This window comes from Maylandia zebra, linkage group LG12 (genome assembly GCF_041146795.1).
Source record: "Maylandia zebra isolate NMK-2024a linkage group LG12, Mzebra_GT3a, whole genome shotgun sequence".
NCBI lineage: Eukaryota > Metazoa > Chordata > Actinopteri > Cichliformes > Cichlidae > Maylandia > Maylandia zebra.
Genome location: NC_135178.1, coordinates 32,267,499 through 32,288,686, shown reverse-complemented (window position 1 = coordinate 32,288,686; position 21,188 = coordinate 32,267,499). Strand labels below are relative to the sequence as shown.

The window sequence follows — 21,188 nt, the reverse complement described above, 5'->3', positions numbered from 1 at the left end:
TGTTTGTGAGCACAAAAATAGACAAGTTGACGACGTACACGGCACATTATTTTTTCCAAAGTGTATTTAGTTACATTTATTCACTCATGACTGTTCTTATTACTTGTATGAACGTGTCACAAAGCATCAAGTGGTTCTGTTCTTATTTGAATAGAGAATAAGAATTTTACAAGTTTTATGGTGAATTCTACCTGTTTTTTTTTTACCTACAGATAAAAAAATATGGAAAAAGGAATGAGACAATACGACCTGAAGTTAATGACACCCAGATATCTGGTGAAAGCACTTGTGAGAAGCTGCAGAACATCTATATCAAGAATGAGCTTTTTAAGTTACACGTTTTACAAGCCAAAGAATATCACCAACAACTTTTGAGGTACCCAGTTGAAATTTTTAATAAAACAGAGCACGTTGAAAAAACACTAGAAAATTTAAACATTATGATAAAGACTATGCTCGGACCATTCGATTTCACTCCCCCAACCCCACCCCGAGAGTTAACCGATCACCACAAACAAAAAATTTATGTATGGAGTGTTGCGGTCAGACTGACGGAATGGTCCAAACAAGTGCTGACGGTAGTTAATCAGACACTCTGTCACTAATAAGACTGAGAAAATATCTCTGTTATCTGGGATCCACCACCTCTCTGCTATTCCTGTCACGGTTAAGGTTTCCTTTTTAACCCTTGATGATGTTTTGACAGGGAATTCAAAGTTGTGCATTTCAGAATGGTCTCTTTGGCCATATATTAATTATTTACTGGTACCTTGTTTTTATTTATCTATTTCTTTGAATGTGAATATGATGTAGCTTAAATTTGCAAAATTATTTATATTTGAGAATATTTATTTATTTTGTTATGGTTAATATAATACCAGTCGCAGTGTTAACAATATCTTAAAATGTTTTATTATTTAATTGTTCCAGTGTTTCAGAAAGGTTCATTCATTAATTTGTCATTTATTTATAACTTAATATTATTCGAGTGTGCATATGTGCTGTGCTGGTGTGTGTGTATTTATTATCACATCCTGTTTAAGGTACAGTGATGAGTAAAACCAGTGTGCTCTTAAAACAGAGGAACTTGTCAAATTGTGTAAACTTTTTCTGCAATAATCAACCTTCTACTGAAATTGTGGGTTGTGTATGTGTACCCAGAGATTATGTAATACCAACAGAAAATTGTTTATGTGAATTGATGCCTTCAACTGAAATATGATGTTTCTGTATGTTTCTGAAATGCATACTGTATGTGGAGAGTATTACATAACTTGCAAGTTTTAGTTTTGTTTTGTTTTTCTGTTTGAAGCTTAATTTTCTGTAACCTATTTATTTATTTATTTTCCAGCCAGTTCTTTTTTAACTTATTTAGTGTTTTTATTATATATTTATCTCTTGAAAATGGCAACTGCTTTGTATACAAGAGGCAGGTGTCTGCGGTTTATATAAAGTGCAGCAATGACCTCACCTCTGTAAAGTCTTTAACTAAACCTTACGACCTACATTAAATTCAGATTCATCAGCTTGTTGTTTTGTTTTGTTTTAACTTACGCTGGGAAAGAGTCGTTTGTGTTTTGTAAATACAAAAATTTTACTTTTAATCCAACTTCAGCGTTTTGAATTGAGCTGCATTTCAAATTCTTCTCCCTCTGATTTGCTTGTGAGATCAACCAACAGGGTTGAGTTAAAATTTTAGTCAGGACATGAAACTAGTCAAAACTGTTGGGCTGTGGTTAGCTGCATCTACGCAGTACTGCATGACTCATTTATAGAATATTTCATAGAGTACATATGTCATCACAGAATTCTTGCTAAACTACTTACGTAAGCTAAAGAAAGCTCATTTAAAAACTAAGAAATAATCATGCATTTCACACTTACACAAACTACAATTTCACTTATGTTATGTAGCTCATATAAGATAAATAGCAGCCAGTTTTTAAAATATACCCTTGCTATCTACAACCTAGTTTCTTAGTCTCCTTTTTAAAATTTTTGCAGAGAAACTAACCCATTTATCTTTTAATATCAGTTTTTCTTTTCTTTTCTTTTTTTTTTTTTTAGTTTTCAACTCTATAATCTAACTGTTCTAGAGTCTAGAGAATACTTATCATCATCATCAGTAATTTCCTTTGGTGGAAGAGGTGGTGACCTGCCAGAAGAAACTGAATTGATTGGTTCAGTGGTTGACTTTCTTCATCAGAGGATATGGTTAAGTAAGCGATAGGGCAAAATTATATTTCACACACCTACTGCCCTTGTCACAGTAAACTATGAGGAGAATTACAATGGGAGAATATAGAGCAGGTACAGTATACCATGCAACAATGTGAAGTAGTTTGTATGAGAAAGTACACCAAACTTAAAATGTTGTGATTGTACACTTGGTTTACAGGTTTTCTGAAACTGGCTTGTATCTGGATGGCGATTCTGATGCACAGCTTGGATGCACAACTTGCACCAAAGAAACATGCTGCAGGTGCATCGTGCAGTCCCAAACACCTGACAGCCCTGACCGAAAGCTTGGTCAATGAAAGCTTGAGATGCTTTGTAAGTAACTTTAAAACTATTCATTTTCTCACCAGTGCAACCCAGAGAAGTGGTTTTGTGACGCTATTTGCAATCTGCCAGCGTGCTTGGATGACGCAATAGCTGTGGGGAGGTAGTCTGAATTTTTCTATCACTTAAATTTCGCAAAAACAGTGCAGCTCCCAAAGCTCTGCTGAGTAGTGCTGTGTCACAGCCTTCATTTCTAGAGTGTGTTACTCCAGATTAAGACCCTTTTAGTGCCAGTACCATAGCAATTCTGTAGTCATTCTTTGAAACAGTTTCAGTTAAATTGCACTTTGTTGCTATTAAGATGTCTGCTTTTTTTTTTTTTTTTTAACAGAATTACATCTCAGGTGTAGATTAAACAAGTTTTATCTATGAAAGCGCATCAGCCAGAAAACTAACTAACTAAACTAACTGGGTATTTTTTTCTGGTTCTTACAAAATAAACAAGACATGTCCTTGTAGGGGATTGGAGGAATATTTTTGTGAGGACAGAAAAAGTTGTTATTTCTATTGCCTGAATAATCTCAGGAGACACAGATTTTTTGTGTATATAATGGGTTTAAAAACACATCGTTTGATTAAATCTAGTGTTAAGTTTCTTCTTTTGCTGTGGTATAGATTCATGCTGAGATGCTTTGCATGACCTTTCAGAGGCAGTTTAAGAGATTAGCTGCGTATTCATGGGATGAGCAACACACGTCTTCAAAATCTCCTCGCCTCACTCTTGTCTTTTCTTTTAGGATGAAGCCAATGGAAAACACCTTGGTATTTGGTTACCTGGCTTCCCTGAGCTCCACGTCCAGAAGAGCTTTCCTCCTAATTGGACAAAAGTTCATTGCAGCTTGCGCTTCATGTATGAAGGTCTAAATGACATCTTGGAGGACCAGAAAAACAACCTGAATCCTCAAAACGTTTCACTTCACAAGAAGCTAGAGGAAACCATTGCCAGGATTAAAATGCTTGCAAATTGTATAAACATCATCTTTAAAAGTACATGTCCCTCAAAGCCATCACCACCTAAAATGCCTAAACAAGTATTTGAGAGGAAACAGTGGAGTCATACCCTGCTAAAGGCAGCCGGGGATTACCTGGTATGGCTGGAGCAAATGTTTGTTTCATATGTTAAAGGAACAAAAATGGGGAAAGGTAAAGTAACAAAGACCCAGCCTCATAAGTACCTGGAGGGGAGTGGATACCTGCTCTGATTATGAACAAGTTTAGCTGAGTTTGTGGTGAAAATGCGGTTATAGTTTGTGGCAGCTTTTCTTTAGCCCCCCCACCCCCGTCCAAGACTTTTAAATGCTACTTTTTCATGCATTCAGTATGCTGTTATGCATTAAGGATCTTTACAGTGTCTCTCTCTATAATATATCTGATATTTCAGTACAAACATAACAACCGACATGGTTAAAACAGCCAAAGAGGTTTTTTTTTTTTATAAAATTTATGAAGGGTGTACTTTGATATTTTGGAAAATTGAGCTGTTCTTATTATTTTAAATGAGAAAGTACATGCAAATGTCTAATCGACAACATAAGTAAGGCACAACTGGGGAAGCAATTATCCAAGCTTAAACCTGACAGACAAAAAAAGGTGAAAATCGCTGCTTTTGTCTGCTATCACCCAAATCCACCAATCGGCACCTCTTAACAAATGTAAACCCCAGTACTGCTGCGCTAACAGCTGGATCTTTTTCTAGCTGGCTGCTATTTGACGCTTCACATTTGATATCACAGGTGTGAATGATAACAACCATCTCAACAAATTCTAATAAAGCAAATATCTCCGTTTACCAAAACGTCATGTTGCTACCATAAAAGCGTTATCGGAAATGTCTTTGTTCCAAACCTGATAGCTCAAAGCAATCAACATGTTCCCTTGTGGCAGTAATTAATCAACTTGCCAACCAGGAAAATGAGAAATGGCTCTAATACATCTCCTAATTATGACAGTTTGTTTTCCTCAGCCTTCACGTTGATTAATTGTTTTGCTCTGACCAACTATCCCATGTGTGGGGGCTACATTGCCTGAGGTAGAAAGAAACAGATAGCAATAACTTACAGAGAGCTATTAGTTTGGACTCCACATAAAAAACAATCAAGTTATATTAAATGTTTCTATATTTTCAAGAACTTTTAATCAAATTTTGATTTTTTTTTTACTGTTATTTATACTGAAATTCCTTGCATTATCTTTCTTTTCTGTGGAACTTATATTTATTCACCATAACTATTAATTTTTAAAAAATAAATAAATAAAAAAAACAGCTGTTATTTCAAAATGATGTCTTGTTTGATTTTCTTCCTGGTGCTTTAGACCCACAAGCTTAATAAAATTTGAATGCATGACATTGCTATCTACCACTGTTATTTCAGTTAAATAAAACCTCCTAGAGTTAAACTGCCATTTAAACCACACTACTACAAAATCTACATGTCACCATTCAGAGAGAAAAAAGCAGAAACTCATTCAGTTTCACAGTCCCTTTTATTAAATAAGCATTTCATCTGCATGCACTATACACAGAGGTTAGGACACATTCTTTGCCATTTTAAAATGTTCAGAACAAAACAGAAAGGTTCGTTTGATTTCATGACATGACTTTATGACTTGTTTGAAGCAAGTGTTGATGGATGAGCTGCCTGCTAAATAGACCTGATGATCATCACGGATGAACGGATAAAGCGTATTATGCACTTATGAAGTGTAAATAATTTTAAAAAAGAAGAAAAAAAAAAGCATACAGCGTTTTGTCCTTTTTGAGGTTGGTCTTGCATTCCTTCATCTCTTTGCCACAATATTGCAAAATTGTCCAAGCATTTCATATGCACCATCTCTTCAACAAACGTCAATTGCTATTCCATTGCTCTTCGATTACTAAACACCAGAAGCAAGTCAAATAGGCTCATACAGGCAGAAGTTCTGGAGGACTCTCACCATAGCAGTACTTTGCTTGAGGGTTTCGGTACGTGTTTTCATGTTGAACGCTCTGGAGAAGGGGAAAAATAGAAATGAGACAAACTAAAAAGTTTTTTCACAAAGCACTTATATTGCTCTTCTCAATACTTTCACAGTACTGAAAATATTCAAAGCTTGTGCAGATTCAGTGATTTACAATGAGATTAGCCGAGAATCAGTTTTGTTTCTGTTTTTTATTTATTTTTATTTTGGGGAGTTTTTCAAATTTCTAAATGAACCAACTGTCTCAGGAAATTCATGAGAAAATCATTATGTGTCATAGTGATGCATCAAGTTCAAATAAAAGCGTATCTTTTGTCAACAACTGTCTGAAAAATATACAGATAAATGTATGAGCAAAATATCGACTTTGAATGTCAAGAGATAAGGGTAAGTGTTGCTGCATATCCGCCAGACTACTAATTTCACTATTCCTTTGTTTCCAAATGATTACAGTTATTGTTATTATGATTTGTATGGGTCAACACTTTAAAACTGGTTTGGAAAATCTAACAATTCATGTTTGTTTCTTCTGTTGAACTTAACATACTTGTGAAGATGTCCTACACTTGGCCAGACACAACTCAAAATGATCCGCGACAGCAGTGAAAAGATTCTGGAAACCTTCAGCTGCACGATTCAGGAAGCGCTCAAGAAGAAGTTGCTAAACAAAAATAGAAAGAAAAGAAATTGAACATGTACAAAAACATGTATAGATTTATAATCACTTAGATTTATTATCTGTTCCCATTGCATGCACTGCTTTGCTTAAAATGCAAACTCAATATGCAATTTTAAATGATATCTTTGGTTTCAAATGTGTGCATGCAAAGGTACACAGCATGTGGGCAGATATGCCTTTTCCGATGAAAGTTAAACGCGATGATCCTGAAGGCCCTTGATGTGACAGATTACCTTATCGGGCTGGAGACAGCATGACACGCAATACTCATAGATGCTACAGCATCCATTGGCCAGGCAACTTTTACATATGTACTGTCTGGTGCTGGGAGCATTGACGTTACAGCAGCCATTAACGAGCAAGTCTTTTCTCTCACAGACATATCCTGTAAAACATTAATGCAGATTATGATAAGCACTGGTTACAGGCTACATCCGATGTGTTATCACTGTATGGTGGTGAGTAATAGATTTATTACTCACCAAGTTCGTCTGTAAGCAGTGTCTTGCCCTGGATGGAATTTCTACACTGAGTGATCTGTCGGCTGCTGTTCCCCAGGTTAAAGCGGACTTTCCAGGGGATGCGATGATCTGAATCTCTAACTTCTAAGAGTGTTCGGTCTCGTATGGTCCGCTCCTCCTGAAAAATGCACACATACAAGAAACGGGTCATGGAAAGCTAATGAAGAGCAACATAAATTTCAGAATATGGTTGCGCATATAACCCTATTCTAAATTCACTATATTATTATTCTGACAGATAATATCTGTCAATAACAGTAATGTTTCGAGAAACTATAGCCACTGTTTCAACAATGTAGAAGACAAGTAGAGTAAGAAGGCCATAGTGATCGATGTAGCAATACCCAGCAGTAGCAATACCAAGCAATAGCAACATCAGGATGAAGAAACACGAGAAGCTTGAGAAATACCAAGGGCTGAGAGAAGAGCCAGAGAAGATGTACAAGGAGAGGGGAACAGTGGTCACTTTGATGATCTGAACACTCTGGGCAGTGAAAAAGCAGATTCCAGGAATGAAAACCGACATCTTTGTCCAGAAAAGTGCAGTTCAAGGAAAAGCAAAGATCCTGCGCAGCATCACCGTAACCAAACTGAATAGGCACATGAGTCTGCACATGAGCACAGCATTGGAAATAACGGGTACGTTGACCAGTAGCTGGGTCAAAGCACCAGCTACTGGTGCAGCAGTAATCCGAGACTCTAGACATTAAGGTGTCATTCAGACTGAGTGAGTGTGTGGCTGAATGGTTAGAAAGAAAGTAAAGGTGATCTGGACTGAAGAGGTGGAGCTGCCAGGAGGCAGAACGGTCAGCTCAATGGTAGTCATCAGATAATAATAATAATAATAATAATAATAATAATAATGAAAGGGCCACAGGTGCCACTGATGAGTTCTCCACCCAAAGGCCATCACCCTGAGGCTCTATGAGCAACAGAGAGAGGAATAAAGAGGATTAATGAGTGTCAGAGCCACAATCCAGGAAGAAACGTGGAGCCTCCGTTAATGCATCGGACAGAGAGCCCCCAAGTTAAGCTGCTCTATGAGGTCTTCAGCTGGCTGAAGGCAGCTGGTGATGAGGAACAAGAGGAGCTATCATACAAGACCAAGCCCCTACATGGGGTGTACCATCAACAGATGGAGGAAGTGGCTGGCATCAAGAAATCCTACCAGTGGCTAGAGACTTAAAGGACAGCACAGAGGCAGCTCATGGCATCACAAGAATAGGCCCTAAGCACCAGATCCATAGAGGCAGGGGTCTACCACAGCTGACAGAAGCCAAGCTGCAGACTGTGCAAAGGCTTCCTAGAACTATCCAGCACACTGCGGCAGAATCTAAGATGCAAGAAGGGACAACATACATTGAGAGGACCTATCAAGTGGCTGGGATAGTGTACGAGAATATCTATGCGCATGTGTTTTAGAAGTCTACTATTACCTGCTGGCTGAAAACTGCAGGGCTAAGACCCTGTGGGACTTTCAGGATAGAGAAGAAGCTGATGGCCAGCCACACAGAAAGTGGTGGCTGACAAAAAGCAGGAGACTGCAAATGTCTCTATCCCATGGGACAACAACTTCAAAAAGAAAGCATGAGAAAACTGAGAAGCTGAAGGAACAACTGAAGCAGACGTGGAAGGAAAAGTCAAGTGGCCCCAGTGATACGAGCTGTAAACCCCAAAATTGAATAGTGGCTCCAGCAGACTGCAGGCTGACCATCAGAGGCCTGTCCAGAAGAGTGCAGTCATAGGAACAGCTAAGATCAGAGCCCTCACATTCTCGGGCTGCTGGTAGAGGACCCAAGCTTGAGGAACACATACACACACAAAACAGAAAGCACAAACATTTTCATTTAGAAATCTGTCAAAAAAGTGGGCAGAAATTATTGTTTAGATGCTGGTAAAAGTCTGTAATATTAGACCCAGCTACACTTTCAAAAAATAATGCCACAAATTGTGATTATTCAGAAGAATAGTTATTTGGACAAGGTAGAAGCTTGGATATACAGCTCCCTACTAATGCGTGTATGTTTGGTTTCCTACTTAGAATTGGCATGTAGTGTGTTTTTTTGTTTTTACAAAGCAAAGAAAAAAGAAAGTGACTAGATCTTTTTTTCCTCTTGCATGTTTTTTTCTGTAATCGACTTATCTCAGTGTGAGTTTCTGTACCTGTTTGAGTGTGCTGGTCAGAAAGTAGATGAGGGAGAGTCCAAAGACAACTCCCAGCACCCAGCGCTTTCTCAGTAGCCGCCGTAGCACCATCATAGCATGGCTTGCTTTGGGGAAATGCAAGTGACAGCCCAACACATCAAACCTCCACGGATAGCAGTTCTCTGGCTGTCTTCAATTTTCAGGAATATGAAAAGGCTAACTGTAAATAATGTAAAGCTAGCTCAGTTGGTGGTAAAAATGCAAATATAGGACATAGACGGAAAATAGCTAACTCTAGCTAACCCATGTTTTAACTCTTAAACTCACAATAGCAACCTTTAAATATAATGTTTTGAAACTACCGAATTACGCGCTGGACATGCAAGCTAAGTGTTTCACTGTAAATGCCAGCTTTGTTAGCCTGCTAGCTAGCGCCGTCTGCTCTCGGTGTTGCTAGATAAATAATGAGGAGCGATAACCAATAAGCTATGACGCTGTTTAATAACGCTTCTTCGTCTCCTCTGTAGATAATAATTCGATCATGTCCAAAATTATGTCTAGTAAGAAGAAACGGTGGGATTTTTTTTCAGCAAAATCTGACATCCAGCATCAGCAAAACAAATCCCCAGCACGGATGTAGTGTGGTCGGAAAGAAGGTGCTGATTGGTAGATGGCGGTCTTAGTGACGCCACACCGGAAGTTTCCCGAGCGGATCGTCTGGGCAGCAGCAGCAGCTGTCTAGCTAACCATTTACAACAACCATGACAAGAGCTGTAGTCCAGTACACCGCATTAATTCAGGTAAAGTGGTTTATATTTTTGGTCACTTCTGTGAATCACATACTGGTGATGATACTGTGGATTTGTGCGTTTACAGGACTGGACCATGTGGTGATGATCGGTATGCCATGCAGAGGAGACACAGCAGCAACACGGATGGCATGCCCTCTGAAAGGTGGGGAAAGGAGGTGCTGCACAAATGCACAGATGCTTTTGTCACCCCTTCTGCCTGCACCGCCTGTATGCTTTCTTGGTAGTTTTGGCAAGGCCACATATTTGCAATTGTAGGTTATATGTGCTTTCCAACATTGTTGCAACACTTTGAGTTTGGCCTTCCTCCATTTGTTGCCTTATAACTCTTAATTACTCTCAGCACAAAACAAAAGGAGTTATAGACCAGCATCATTTCATTTTGCCAGAATAAAAAATTGGAGCTCCAATCGCGTTTAGTTCAATAATTCAGTGAGCAACATACTGGCAGCGGAAATGAATGGCGCTCAGGCCGGCCTTTAGAGACATACTAAAGACCTCGGTCATACAGGAGGAACTCAGAATAAAGCTTTTACTCCTCTGCAATGAATGAATCAGTTGAAGTTGTTTGGGCATCTGACATCTGGACCACCTGAATGCCTCCTGGGTGAGGTGTTTGGGGCATCCCCTACTGTGAGGAGGCCTTGGGGAAGACCCAGGGTACGCTCAAGAGATTATGTCTCTGAGCTGGCTTGGGAATGTCTCAGTGTCCCCAGCAGAAGAGCTAGAGGACGTGGCTCTGAAGAGGGAGCTTTAGGCTTCTTCATTTCATTCATTTAACCCCTGTTTAAGAAAAACTGCAACCGAAAGCCAAACTCATCAAGTTTTATCATCAGTCTCAATTTAATATCTGTGACTTGGAGTAAAAGAAAAACGCATCTTTGTCCCCAGAGGTTTTCTGATAATTGAAGAACACACTACACAGATTAAGATGCTGATGATTATTCAAAGACTGCATACTATACTACGTGCAATTTTTCTCCATTTAGGAGCCGAAGCCAAACTCTGGGATCGGAAAGCAGCCTGGATGAGGGTGGTGTGTTTGACTGCCTGAAGCCTGAATCACCCGCTTCTCCCCAGCAGATCTTCTCCGGCCTTGTTGGTGTCCCCTCCAGCTCTGTCTCCTCTGCCCAATTCCAGGCAGCCGGCTTAGTCTTGGGCTCTCCCCCTGAAGTTTTTATCCAGATGACAGCATCATCCAGAGAGGAAGGGGGGCCCCATCGCACAGAGGGTGGACCTTTTCTCCCTCGGCCACCTCAGCACCATCATCACCATCACCACTTCCACCATCAGCCCCTTCAGCATAGGACCTCGTCCCTGCTCCAGCAGGCTACCACAGCAGCTGGCTCAGAAAGGCACAGCTCCAGGGAGGAGGCCCAGGAAGACCAGTCCACCCCAGCCCCAGCTTTGTCTGAGTTGAAAGCAGTGGTCACCTGGCTACAGAGAGGCTTCCCCTTCATCCTTATTTTGTTGGCTAAAGTCTGCTTTCAGCATAAACTAGGTATTTCAGCTTGTGGAGGACTAATGTGGCTAAGATTGTTTAACGGTACCTCTCATGCACTGATGATATTGCACCTCTCTCGCAGGAATTGCTGTATGCGTGGGGATGGCCAGCACGTTTGCCTATGCCAATTCCACTTTAAGGCACCAAGTATCATTACGGGTAAAGGGTAGAACAAAATCCAAGAAGTATAGCTATTTTATTCTTAGATCAGATTCACGCTAATGTTTTCCAAGCACGTTTTAGCACAGCAATTATTACTGAAAGATGTAATTATGTTCCTTATTTCTCTTTATTATACTTAATAAAACTGTTAAATGATATTAAATTAGTAATTATTATTATTAAATAATATTTTTAGTGATGTTAAAACAGAATGCACTGATCCATTTTTTGACGATATTGTGTGTTAAATGTAACGTAGTGCCGTTTCAATAACAATTGGACTACAACAGAGCTGTATTGTAAAAATAAATAAATAAGTGTAATCATTTTTTGGTAGACAGAAGATTTTGTAGGTGGATTAATTCATCATCGTCGTTGGTCTTGATGAGCATAAGAAAAATATACGCGCTGAATAAGTCTTATTCTAAACATCATAAATCAATTTGGTGTATAATCACTGAAATACCTTTTAAAATTGACTTTTTATGTGAGAGATGTCTATGTATACATGCTCTTTCACATTCAAACAAACTCATAACACACCAAGCATTCTGTTAGTTTGCAGCATTATTTGAAATACTAGCACCTTACAGCACATTTAGAAGAAATGTATGGTGCATGTTGCTTGAAATCCCTCTATGTGTCTCTGTTACCAGGAGGAACGTTCTGTATTTGTTGCTCTATGGATCATCATGTTCCTTGGAGGGAACATCGTGTATATCTACTACACATTTAGTCATGAAGAGCTGCACAACAGGTAGTGTACCAGCAAAGATTTTTCTAGTAGTTCTGTGTTTCTTTGCCTGCCATTTTATTTTATTTTTTCTACATATACATTTAGGTTTTTCCCCATTCATTTTTATGTTGTGCGTTTTATTTTTACTTCCATTTCCTTCAGGCAGTGTTCCCGTTCTTGTCTGATCTTGTCCTGTGAGTATTTTTGTTTGTTTTGTTGTTTTGTTTCCACAGAGTTTCTGACATGTTCTGACATCTTTTCTTGCTGTTGTTTGTCATTAGACGAAGTGTAAGCAACACCATCCTTGACAATAAGTCGCTGATTCATTTTGTTTTTCTCTTCTAGCCTCATATTTGCCAAGCCCATCCTCAACAGCTTTGATTTCTTTGATCTGATCTGGGCAGTGGGCATCACAGATTTTGTACTCAAGTACGTCACCATCATCCTGAAATGCTTTGTCCTCTTTCTGCCTAAGATTCTCCTGGCATTCAAATCCAGGGTAAGAAATCCAGATTCATTCATTTTCTAGAGCTTTTTACAGAAAATGCACGTTTTTCATGTTAAAAAAAGATACAGAGACCAAGACAACCTTTTGATTTCAGTGAAAGTGTAAATTAAGAAATAAGTATCCATTAATTCAGCGGTCCCTAACCTTTTTTGTGCCACAGACTGGTTTAATGTCAGACAATGTTTTCACGTACCGGCCTTTAAGGTGTCGAGGATGATACGACCAAGACAAAAAACTGTGGCATTTTGTAAAAATAATAATAAATGCAAATTCACTGTGTAATTGTGTAACTTTATTAGCAGCGTCCTCCTGAAATGCGCCAACGACATTGAGAGTAACATCAACTCTCGCGGCCCGGTACCAAACGACTCATGGACCGGTACCGGTCTGTGGCCCGGGGGTTGGGGACCACTGCTTTAATTTTCTTCCACTTAGATCGATGTCCAATAGAAACGTCCAGATTTTGCACATTTTTGAAAAACCTCATTTAGAATGTGGCCAGAAGGTATAATAGTCAGATAGCTAAATCATCTCAACCAGGTCCTTCCACTGTGACTGGGCAGCGGCTTTAATCTGAAACTCTGTGCTCATTACTCTGTCATCAGGTCTGGTCAGAGTGATGTAAGAGTGTTGTAGATTTCTTCATCAGATAGTGATGCAGTGAACAGATATAACAGATAAAAATTAATTCTTCTTTGCCTTGATTTTCACTGTAAAGCAATCATTTTGTCTGTGTTAAAATCAAGCGTACTCCTTTCCTTGACAGCAGTCCTCTTTTGCTCCTCCCTAAAAGTTCAACTTTACTCATTATTTAGCTCATTTAAGACCAAGATGATGGAAAAAGAGTATTTCGTTAACAAGCAGTAATAGACATAAAATATTTTGGTAGGTAAACTTGTGGAAGGCAATTTAATGGTTGCAAGGTCTCAGGGGATTTCTCACAGTGTCCCCTTTTGGCGGTCAGTTGTTTGTTGGCTTTATGTTCTCAGTCTCTCTCCCCATGGCTACCACGCTGGCTTTGCAAGCACATTCAGCTCGGTCGTCTTGTTGCCTTCATCTGCAGGCCTCCTGCAGTGGAGGCTGCAGGCAGGGAGTGACTGCCAGGTGACTTTGCAGGAAGGGTCATAAACTCACAACCAGATGACTTGTGTCTTTGACCACGTTCACGTTTGCTTTTCATGCGATTTCTAATTAAAACCCAAGCAAATCCTGTATTTGGAAAAAAAGGGAATCAAATGCAAATGTTAAAGTTCATGAAAAATCATAAAATATCAAATAATTGAGATTATAATTATTGGCCATACAACTGATTAATTTTGATTAGGCTTTTACCAAAACTGAGCATCTTTACTTTCCAGATCATGTCATTCTTTTCTTCTTCGATTATCACACTGCAAATTATTATTATTAAGATTTAGAACAACTTGATCAAAAACCTTTCTTTCTCTTTAACTCATTAATGAAATACCAGGTTGTATATGTTGTAAGATTGTATAGCAAACTTGAAAGACATCTAAGCCAAGTTTCTGTCAAAAGGCAGTATTCATGCTTGTTCACAACATGTCAAGTTACAGGGTGCTCACTCTTAAAGTTGTTAAGCTCGGTTCATGAGGTGAAAAAAGAAAATTTGCTAAACTATGATGAAATACTCCACTGAGTGAACAAAGTGCTAAAGGGTCACAGTGTGAAGCTGTTTTGTATTCATTAGGTTTTAAACGGTACTCCTTAGGTGAGCCTTGTGAGTGCGGGTGTCTGCTTGTGTGGTTTTTTTCTGTCCTGAGGCGACAAAGTATGACTGCAAATGCGCACGCACACACACACACACACACACACACTTTGATTTCCATACAGGTGCAGCTTGTATTCCCGTTGTGTGCTTGTGCGTTAAATGGGAGGTAGAGGAGGGGGGAGTTATAAAGTATTAGGATTAAATTTTCCACTGATAAACAAACCTAGAGGCCTATCAGAACCACACCAGCCAGCAACTGAGCTCATTTGCCCTCGAGGGGATTGCAGAGGTGAGGTCATCCCTCCCTGGAGCTGGACCATTACCTGTATCCTCCGCTCACAAACACACAAATATACACACACGGATTGAAGCTTCACAGTTGTGATGGGACACGTTAAATTTTTTGGTAATCCCCAATTATATCATCAATTCTTAGCCAGACAGTGCTGTCTGTTCTGAACCCCATGAAGTCATATAATCTGCCTTTTGGATTCATTACTGTGTCCAGCTGTGGATACACTAATGATTCCACATAATCACTGCAGTCAGCACAAGTTTGCACAAGCAATAGCGGGCATGCGATCAGAAGTTCCATGACGGTTATGTTTTAAAGGCATAGACTCATAAAACTGCTTTTGCTTGAATCTTATTTAATGGGTAATTACTAAACATGTATTTTCAGTGTTATCAAGTTGTCTCTAATTTCAGTCGTGCTAATATGGAGTTAAATATATTTTAAATACATAAGATATACCTAATAAATCCCAAGAGTAGAGAAATTACTATAAAATAAATGCATATCGCAGGTATGCATATCAAAGATCTTTCACAGAGTCTTTGGATTTTTTTTTTTACTCTATCTCTTAAGAACATGACTTTCAGCTACTGTAATCTACTGTAGATCATTTTTAGGGCATTTACTTCTTCTTTTGCCCTTCACTTTTCCTCATTTCTTTTAAGGACACACACTTTTAAAAAAACAAAACAAGAAAAGTGTTCAACTGAAAATGGTCGAGTACAAAGACTGGACCGCACGACAAAGCTGCCAATGCCCAAAGAAAACCTTTAAAAGACCTTCAGAAAACCTGGGAAACTTTTGCTGAAGACCACTTTTCTTTTAAAAAAATGACAAGAAAGGCTGGTTCCTTGGAAGAACAATATAAAGAAGTGAGCATTTGCGCAAGACCTTTGCACAGAAATGCAGCTCTGTTAAGATAAAATAATAAAAATAAAATAAAAATAATAAACTAAAGAAGGTAAAGAATGCACAAAAATTATTTTAAATGTTTGTTCTGCCTACGCCAGAAAGATTTCCTTTTTAGACTTTTGGTAGCTGTGGAAAAAATGACTCAAACAGGAGCGTCCAGTAAGTTCCATTAACTAAATCTCATTGTTAAAGTTTTTTAGTTTGAACAGTCATACAAAGTCAAATTGTATTACATGTAAGGCAGTATAGAACAAAGTAAATTCATGTTTCGGGTGAATTGAATAACTGTGTAGCTAATTTTAGTGATAAGATTTGTCCAGCTTGCAGTTTCTGTGTAACTGTCGCTGCAATTGTTCTTCTTGTGTAACTTTCTTACCACCTCCATACACTCGTATTTTATATATAGCTAAATTTGAGTGACGCTATTATTACTGTTATTTTATTCATATTGTGATAATATTAGTGCATCCTTTTTTGTTTTGAGGTCCAAAATAACATTGGATATTGCAACAGCCCTAAAAGAATGACCCACAATGTGCCAGTCAAAGGAAGTAAGAATAAGCTATGACAGAACCGACTACACATTTTGTTTGTCAATCCTTTCTGAGTAATGTAGATTCCAGTCTTGTAGATAAAAATGTACAGTAATGGCTAAGCTAAGGACTACTCAAGCAGTATCTGCTACTCACACTGGCTGGCTCATCTCCAAACTTTAAATTTGACAGTTTTTACGTGGGCGTGATGGGCACTGTGGGATGCCAGACTGAGGGGACAATAAGGAAGATGAATTAGTAGCTAGTAGAGGTCTACTTCCCCTGCCTACCCAGCTGCTTGTGCCTCTTTACCCACAGTCATCAATCTTTGTCAGCTATCATCCAGGAAGTCATTATGCAAGCCAGGGCAATCGGGGAATCAAGTTTGCCTTCGTTTTGTTCGCCCCCGCTTTTAACCGTCCCCAATTCACTTAACACACTTTGTGGCAGTGGGGACAGAAGTACATTTCTACTCTGTGATTACGGAAGGGAGGCCCTTTAAAGATAGCTAGCGAGCCCCCATAGGGCTGAGCTTAATGTGGGCACTGGGTAGCAGGTGGAAAGAGCCGCTGCCAGTTTCCCTTGCAGTGTGAGGAAATTGCTTGTACTGCTGTGAAACTGCTGAGATCTGGACAGCGGCCACATTTGGGCTGGAGGCATGCTGTTTTAAGCTTTTAATACCACACTGCTCTCGACTAGATAGAAGAGTGCCCTGAAGCTACTGAGTCCTTTTTGCTTTTTTGGACAGCTAGTGAGTGGATCAGACAAAGAATACATATTGTCTCCACTGGGTATATATATTTTTTCCTTATATTTGAAACTTGTGTTATGTGTCTTTTTTGTTTCTTTTTCAAAAGTGCTGCCATTCAGTTTACATGGCCACATATAGTCACTGACACTGAATAATTGAAGTCTCAGCTATTGATGTAGTTTTTAATATTGTGTGTGTTTGTGCAGGGTAAGTTCTACCTGCTGATCGAGGAGCTGAGCCAGCTGTTTCGAGCCCTCGTTCCCATCCAGTTGTGGTACAAGTACATCATGGGAGAAGACCCCTCAAACAGTTACTTCCTGGGAGCTACACTCATCATCATCTACAGCCTCTGCAAGGTTTCAGCACCTGAGGGCAAAATTGCTTTTGTCCTTTTTTTTTTTTTTTTAGGTTTTGCATGGAAGGTTTCCACTAAAGACTTACTTTTAGACTTCTGGTAGAATTTTAGTGGTGCTCCTTTGCAAAAAAATCATCAAAATTCAGTCATTATTTTCAGTCATGTGTTGGTATCATGGAAATTTTGGCATGAGGGGTCATTTAAAATTATCAGACTTTTCCTCAACCATTCTTTTCTCCCCAATAATTGTAAGTCATTAGTACCATTTAGTCTGCTGTTCCCAGTATGGACAGGTAATGCCTCTGCAAATTTCTGTAAAACTGGTGGAAAAAAAAAAAAAAACCCCAGCATTGTCACATTTGACAATGATGATGTTTTTAAGCAACATTAGTTTCAGAGTAAGAATGCACCTCAGCTCATGGACCCGTGACAGGGGAAGAAAGAAGGCAGAAAACTTAGTCAATGGTCACAGGAAGGTCAGCCTTTAAAAAGACTTCAAAACTCAGAAAATAGACTTTCTTGGGCAATGACTCACTAAAAGTTGGACACGACATTCTGTGGGAGAACAGAAATAGTGAAAATTAATGGAACATGAATGAGCAAGTCTATGGATGATGCAAAGATTATTTACACTCTGAGACTATTCATTCTACAATGTGTGGTTACAATTATTGACCTGCTTTCTTTAAATATAACAGTGAATCAGATGTTGTAGTTCTTAAATATGGGGGTGTTCGACTGAGTTACGTGGGTAATCTCCTGGATGTGCGTACTCCATGTACAAGTTGCACCACACAGGTGTTTTCCAGAATCAGGCAAAGCAAGGCTTGCTTTAGTATAACAGCATGCTGATATGAATGCTTCTTTGAGTCATTGTCGTCATAACGGTGTTGAATGACTGGGCAACAGTTGAATGAACTTCAAAGAAACGAGCTTACACCAGAAGGCTGTAGGTGAAGGAAGTTATCAAAGGTCTAGTTTGTGTGTAACTGAAACAATTTGGACTTTTGATCAATTTGTAATGGCTTTATTTCATATAAAGACAGTGAGATAAGAATTAAGTTAGTGAGGTGTGCCCCTAAAAGAAATCCATTTTTGTTGTTTTAAAGTTGAAATGAACAGTTATGTAAAATAGATTTTTGTTTCTTTGTTTTCATTTCAAAGCAGCGGTGTGCCCAAATATGGACTTGTGAATCTGTTTGCATGTCTGTAAACTAAGTCCTTTCTAATTTTGGATGAAATGGGGAATCCTGACGGATGCTGTAATTCCATATTTTTTTTATTTTTTAAATAATTGTGCTTTGTCTTGATCTTGATGGATTTGCAGTCCTTTGACATCTGCGGACGTATATCTGCAATACACAAGGCCTTGGTCATGCTCTGCAGCTCCCAGGTCAGTTGTGGGTTTTGTTTTTTGTTTTTTTAAGAATTTATAAAAAATCTAAATGACTATCCAGAAGATTTCACTCCTTTGTGTGTTTGTGCATATGTCATCCAGAGTTATGGAGTGAGAGCTGGCAGTCAGCAGTGCAGCGAGGCAGGTGATGTCTGTGCTATTTGTCAGGCTGATTTTAGAGACCCCATTGCACTTCTCTGTCAGGTAAGGGTTCATTAACTGGTAACAAAATGGTAAAAAAAAAAAAATAAATCTAAATTTTGCAAATTATTTGGCTCATTTAAAGTCAAAATTGTTGTCACTGAATGTCACTATATACTGACTGTTATTTGGGTGTGGTTAAAAGTTAATATGACCTACTTTTGTTGCTCTGTTATCATCTGTAAATAACAATTATGTTATAGACTTCTATAAAAGATGGACATAGTTTCTGGGTCTGAAACCAAACCTGCATTCTTTCTAATGGCCAGCAGAGGGTGGCTCTGTGGTCACAAACAGCTTTTAGATTCCTTGATCCTCTAATAAGGGCTCAGTCACTAGGTTCAGTGACTGATGTTAATTTTTGAAATTACAGCCCCCTTTATCCAAAAGAGCAATAATGCAGGACAAGCCTAACATGTGATTATTGCTTTTGTTGTTTCCATGGTTATGTCACATGGTTTCACAGTCAGATGTTCCCTGCAGTTGTGACATCTGGTTTCGGAAGTGCTTATATGGAGGGTCAAGTATGCTCAATGTTTCACAACGAGGCTTCATTAACCCGTGATGATTTCATGGTGACTATGTCCATTTTTTTTAGATGCAGTTTTCACAAGAGTAGCTTGAGCGACAAATTTACTTATTTATTGGTATTTTTAGCAAGATATCCTAGCTATGTATGTGTCACACTTCTGCCATCAAATAAATGAAGATTTTGTTATTTTGCAGCACGTGTTCTGCGAGGAATGCCTGTGTTTGTGGTTCGATCGTGAGAGAACGTGTCCACTGTGTCGGTCTACTGTCATTGAGACCCTGAGATGCTGGAAGGATGGCACCACCTCAGCTCACTTCCAAATTTACTAAGTTCTAATAATATAGCATGAGCATCCAGAGATATGTGATTGTACTCTGAAGCCAGGTAAACAGTGATGTTTCTGTAAATGTCTTATATAAATCAGGCAAGGAATAATTGGGGTAATACATGATATATTGGGGACATTAAATTTATAGGCATTTGAGAAGGCCATAATCGAATATATTTAAAAACAATCATCTCCTATAAAGCTGGTGATTGAGGCCACATGTTTAAAGAAATGATCAATGTGGTAAAGGAACATAAACTTGAGCTCAATTTCAATGGTTTGCTACTGTTGTAATCTATGGGTAACTTTTTATTTGACTTTTTTTAATATAAAAGTTTGTTTTAAGTGCAGTTATAATGTAAAACGTGACTGAATATACACTCTGAGTTGTCTTTACAATTTCATCACATGTATTGATTTAGTTCTACAAATGACTTTATTTGAAAATGAAATGTCTCAGAATGATTCTTAATGGAAAATCAGTTTGTACTCTTTAGGTAGAAGATGTTGTGGTTGGTAAAACATAAGCATATATAGATACTGAATAAGGAACAAGGTGGTGTGTGCCGTTTAAGTAGCCTGACCATAAACGGTGCATTGTAAAAGTGTTGATATGTAGTACATACATTGTCACTGACATCAGAGGCACATATCTGATAATCGTCCACACTGTAAATTGTCTTCCATTGTTATTCCTCATTTATGTTGTTACTGTGTATTTTATTTAGAATAATTTTCCTCGGGCTGCTTAATAGACTCTAGGACTATATGGAAAATGCGCAGTGAAGCACTGAGATCATTGGTTTTGAAATAAAGCACTTAAGCTCAAATATCAGGTGTATTTCTTGTCTAAATGCAATGACACAAAGAACATATCTCAGTAAACGTTTTTTTATTATCAGGACTGCTAAAAATTCATATGAAATGTTTTAAAAGTATAAAGACCATACACTTTATAAAAGACCGTTTCAGGAATTTTACCCACATTACATTAAATATACTAGGGGGGAAAAAGCTTTTTTCTTTTTTGCAGAAATCACAGACAGCATAACAGCATAGCTTCCTAGGAGTTTTCTTTATAATAACAAGCCACATAACACTCCCCCCAACAGATTAAAAAAAAAGCAGAGTAATGTGTAAACATCATCTAAACACTGTAGAAAACACCTGTAAAAACCACTCTCATTATTTACATGCTTACACTTATAGCTTATGTTTAAAAAAAAAGAAAAGGTACAGTGCATTATGAAGCTTGGAAACATTTCAGTGCATTATTAAGGATTGCTGCACTAATTGTAGCCTAGATACAGAAGGTCTAATGAGTTTAACCCCAGTTTTCACTGATGCACTCGCATTGTGGGAGGTGAAAATTTTAAAGGCGTACTATTAGTAAGCTTTTCCCTCCACTCTACCAGGGGAAGATTACATCACCGGCTTGTAGATGGGATGACAGAATTGGAGAGTCACGTAGGGGTAGATATAGCCGCTGACTGACTGCAGGGCTGCTGGTGTCGTCTCAGCTCGGTATAGTGCATCCATATCCGACCTGAGTTAGTCTTCATGCCACATGCA

The 21,188-nt window shown here is 38.6% G+C and overlaps 2 protein-coding genes and 1 long non-coding RNA gene across 3 annotated transcripts; 2 read left to right on the top strand and 1 right to left on the bottom strand.

Moving 5' to 3' along the window:
* The first annotated feature begins 2,210 nt into the window (after nucleotides 1-2,210).
* Nucleotides 2,211-4,818, top strand: LOC101487419 (uncharacterized). The gene is made up of 3 exons (XR_013101010.1): nucleotides 2,211-2,310; nucleotides 2,399-2,553; nucleotides 3,300-4,818. It is a non-coding gene; the product is annotated as an uncharacterized LOC101487419 (long non-coding RNA).
* Nucleotides 4,819-5,406: 588 nt separating this feature from the next.
* On the bottom strand, nucleotides 5,407-9,500 carry spring1 (SREBF pathway regulator in golgi 1). The gene is made up of 5 exons (XM_004566704.5): nucleotides 8,884-9,500; nucleotides 6,682-6,838; nucleotides 6,433-6,584; nucleotides 6,068-6,181; nucleotides 5,407-5,548 (listed from the first exon to the last, which is right to left on the bottom strand). Exons 1-5 carry the CDS (start codon nucleotides 8,977-8,979, stop codon nucleotides 5,465-5,467), a joined length of 603 nt encoding a protein of 200 aa, XP_004566761.1. The 5' UTR covers nucleotides 8,980-9,500; the 3' UTR covers nucleotides 5,407-5,464.
* A 28-nt stretch (nucleotides 9,501-9,528) lies between these two features.
* Nucleotides 9,529-20,446, top strand: rnft2 (ring finger protein, transmembrane 2). The gene is made up of 10 exons (XM_004566703.4): nucleotides 9,529-9,665; nucleotides 9,742-9,819; nucleotides 10,664-11,175; nucleotides 11,261-11,337; nucleotides 11,997-12,097; nucleotides 12,422-12,575; nucleotides 17,011-17,160; nucleotides 18,487-18,552; nucleotides 18,658-18,759; nucleotides 19,483-20,446. Exons 2-10 carry the CDS (start codon nucleotides 9,773-9,775, stop codon nucleotides 19,615-19,617), a joined length of 1,344 nt encoding a protein of 447 aa, XP_004566760.1. The 5' UTR covers nucleotides 9,529-9,665; nucleotides 9,742-9,772; the 3' UTR covers nucleotides 19,618-20,446.
* The last annotated feature ends 742 nt before the right edge of the window (nucleotides 20,447-21,188 follow it).

What these genes read in the sequence shown, in the direction of transcription:
- spring1 (XM_004566704.5), bottom strand. Translation starts at nt 8,979, where the DNA reads ATGATGGTGCTACGGCGGCTACTGAGAAAGCGCTGGGTGCTGGGAGTT. An exon ending in ACTGCTTACAGACGAACTTG is followed by an intron (nt 6,585 to 6,681) that starts GTGAGTAATAAA and finishes AATGTTTTACAG; the next exon opens with GATATGTCTGTGAGAGAAAA. An exon ending in AGTGTAGGACATCTTCACAA is followed by an intron (nt 5,549 to 6,067) that starts GTATGTTAAGTT and finishes CCCCTTCTCCAG; the next exon opens with AGCGTTCAACATGAAAACAC.
- rnft2 (XM_004566703.4), top strand. Translation starts at nt 9,773, where the DNA reads ATGCAGAGGAGACACAGCAGCAACACGGATGGCATGCCCTCTGAAAG. An exon ending in GATGGCATGCCCTCTGAAAG is followed by an intron (nt 9,820 to 10,663) that starts GTGGGGAAAGGA and finishes TTCTCCATTTAG; the next exon opens with GAGCCGAAGCCAAACTCTGG. An exon ending in CCATTGCACTTCTCTGTCAG is followed by an intron (nt 18,760 to 19,482) that starts GTAAGGGTTCAT and finishes GTTATTTTGCAG; the next exon opens with CACGTGTTCTGCGAGGAATG.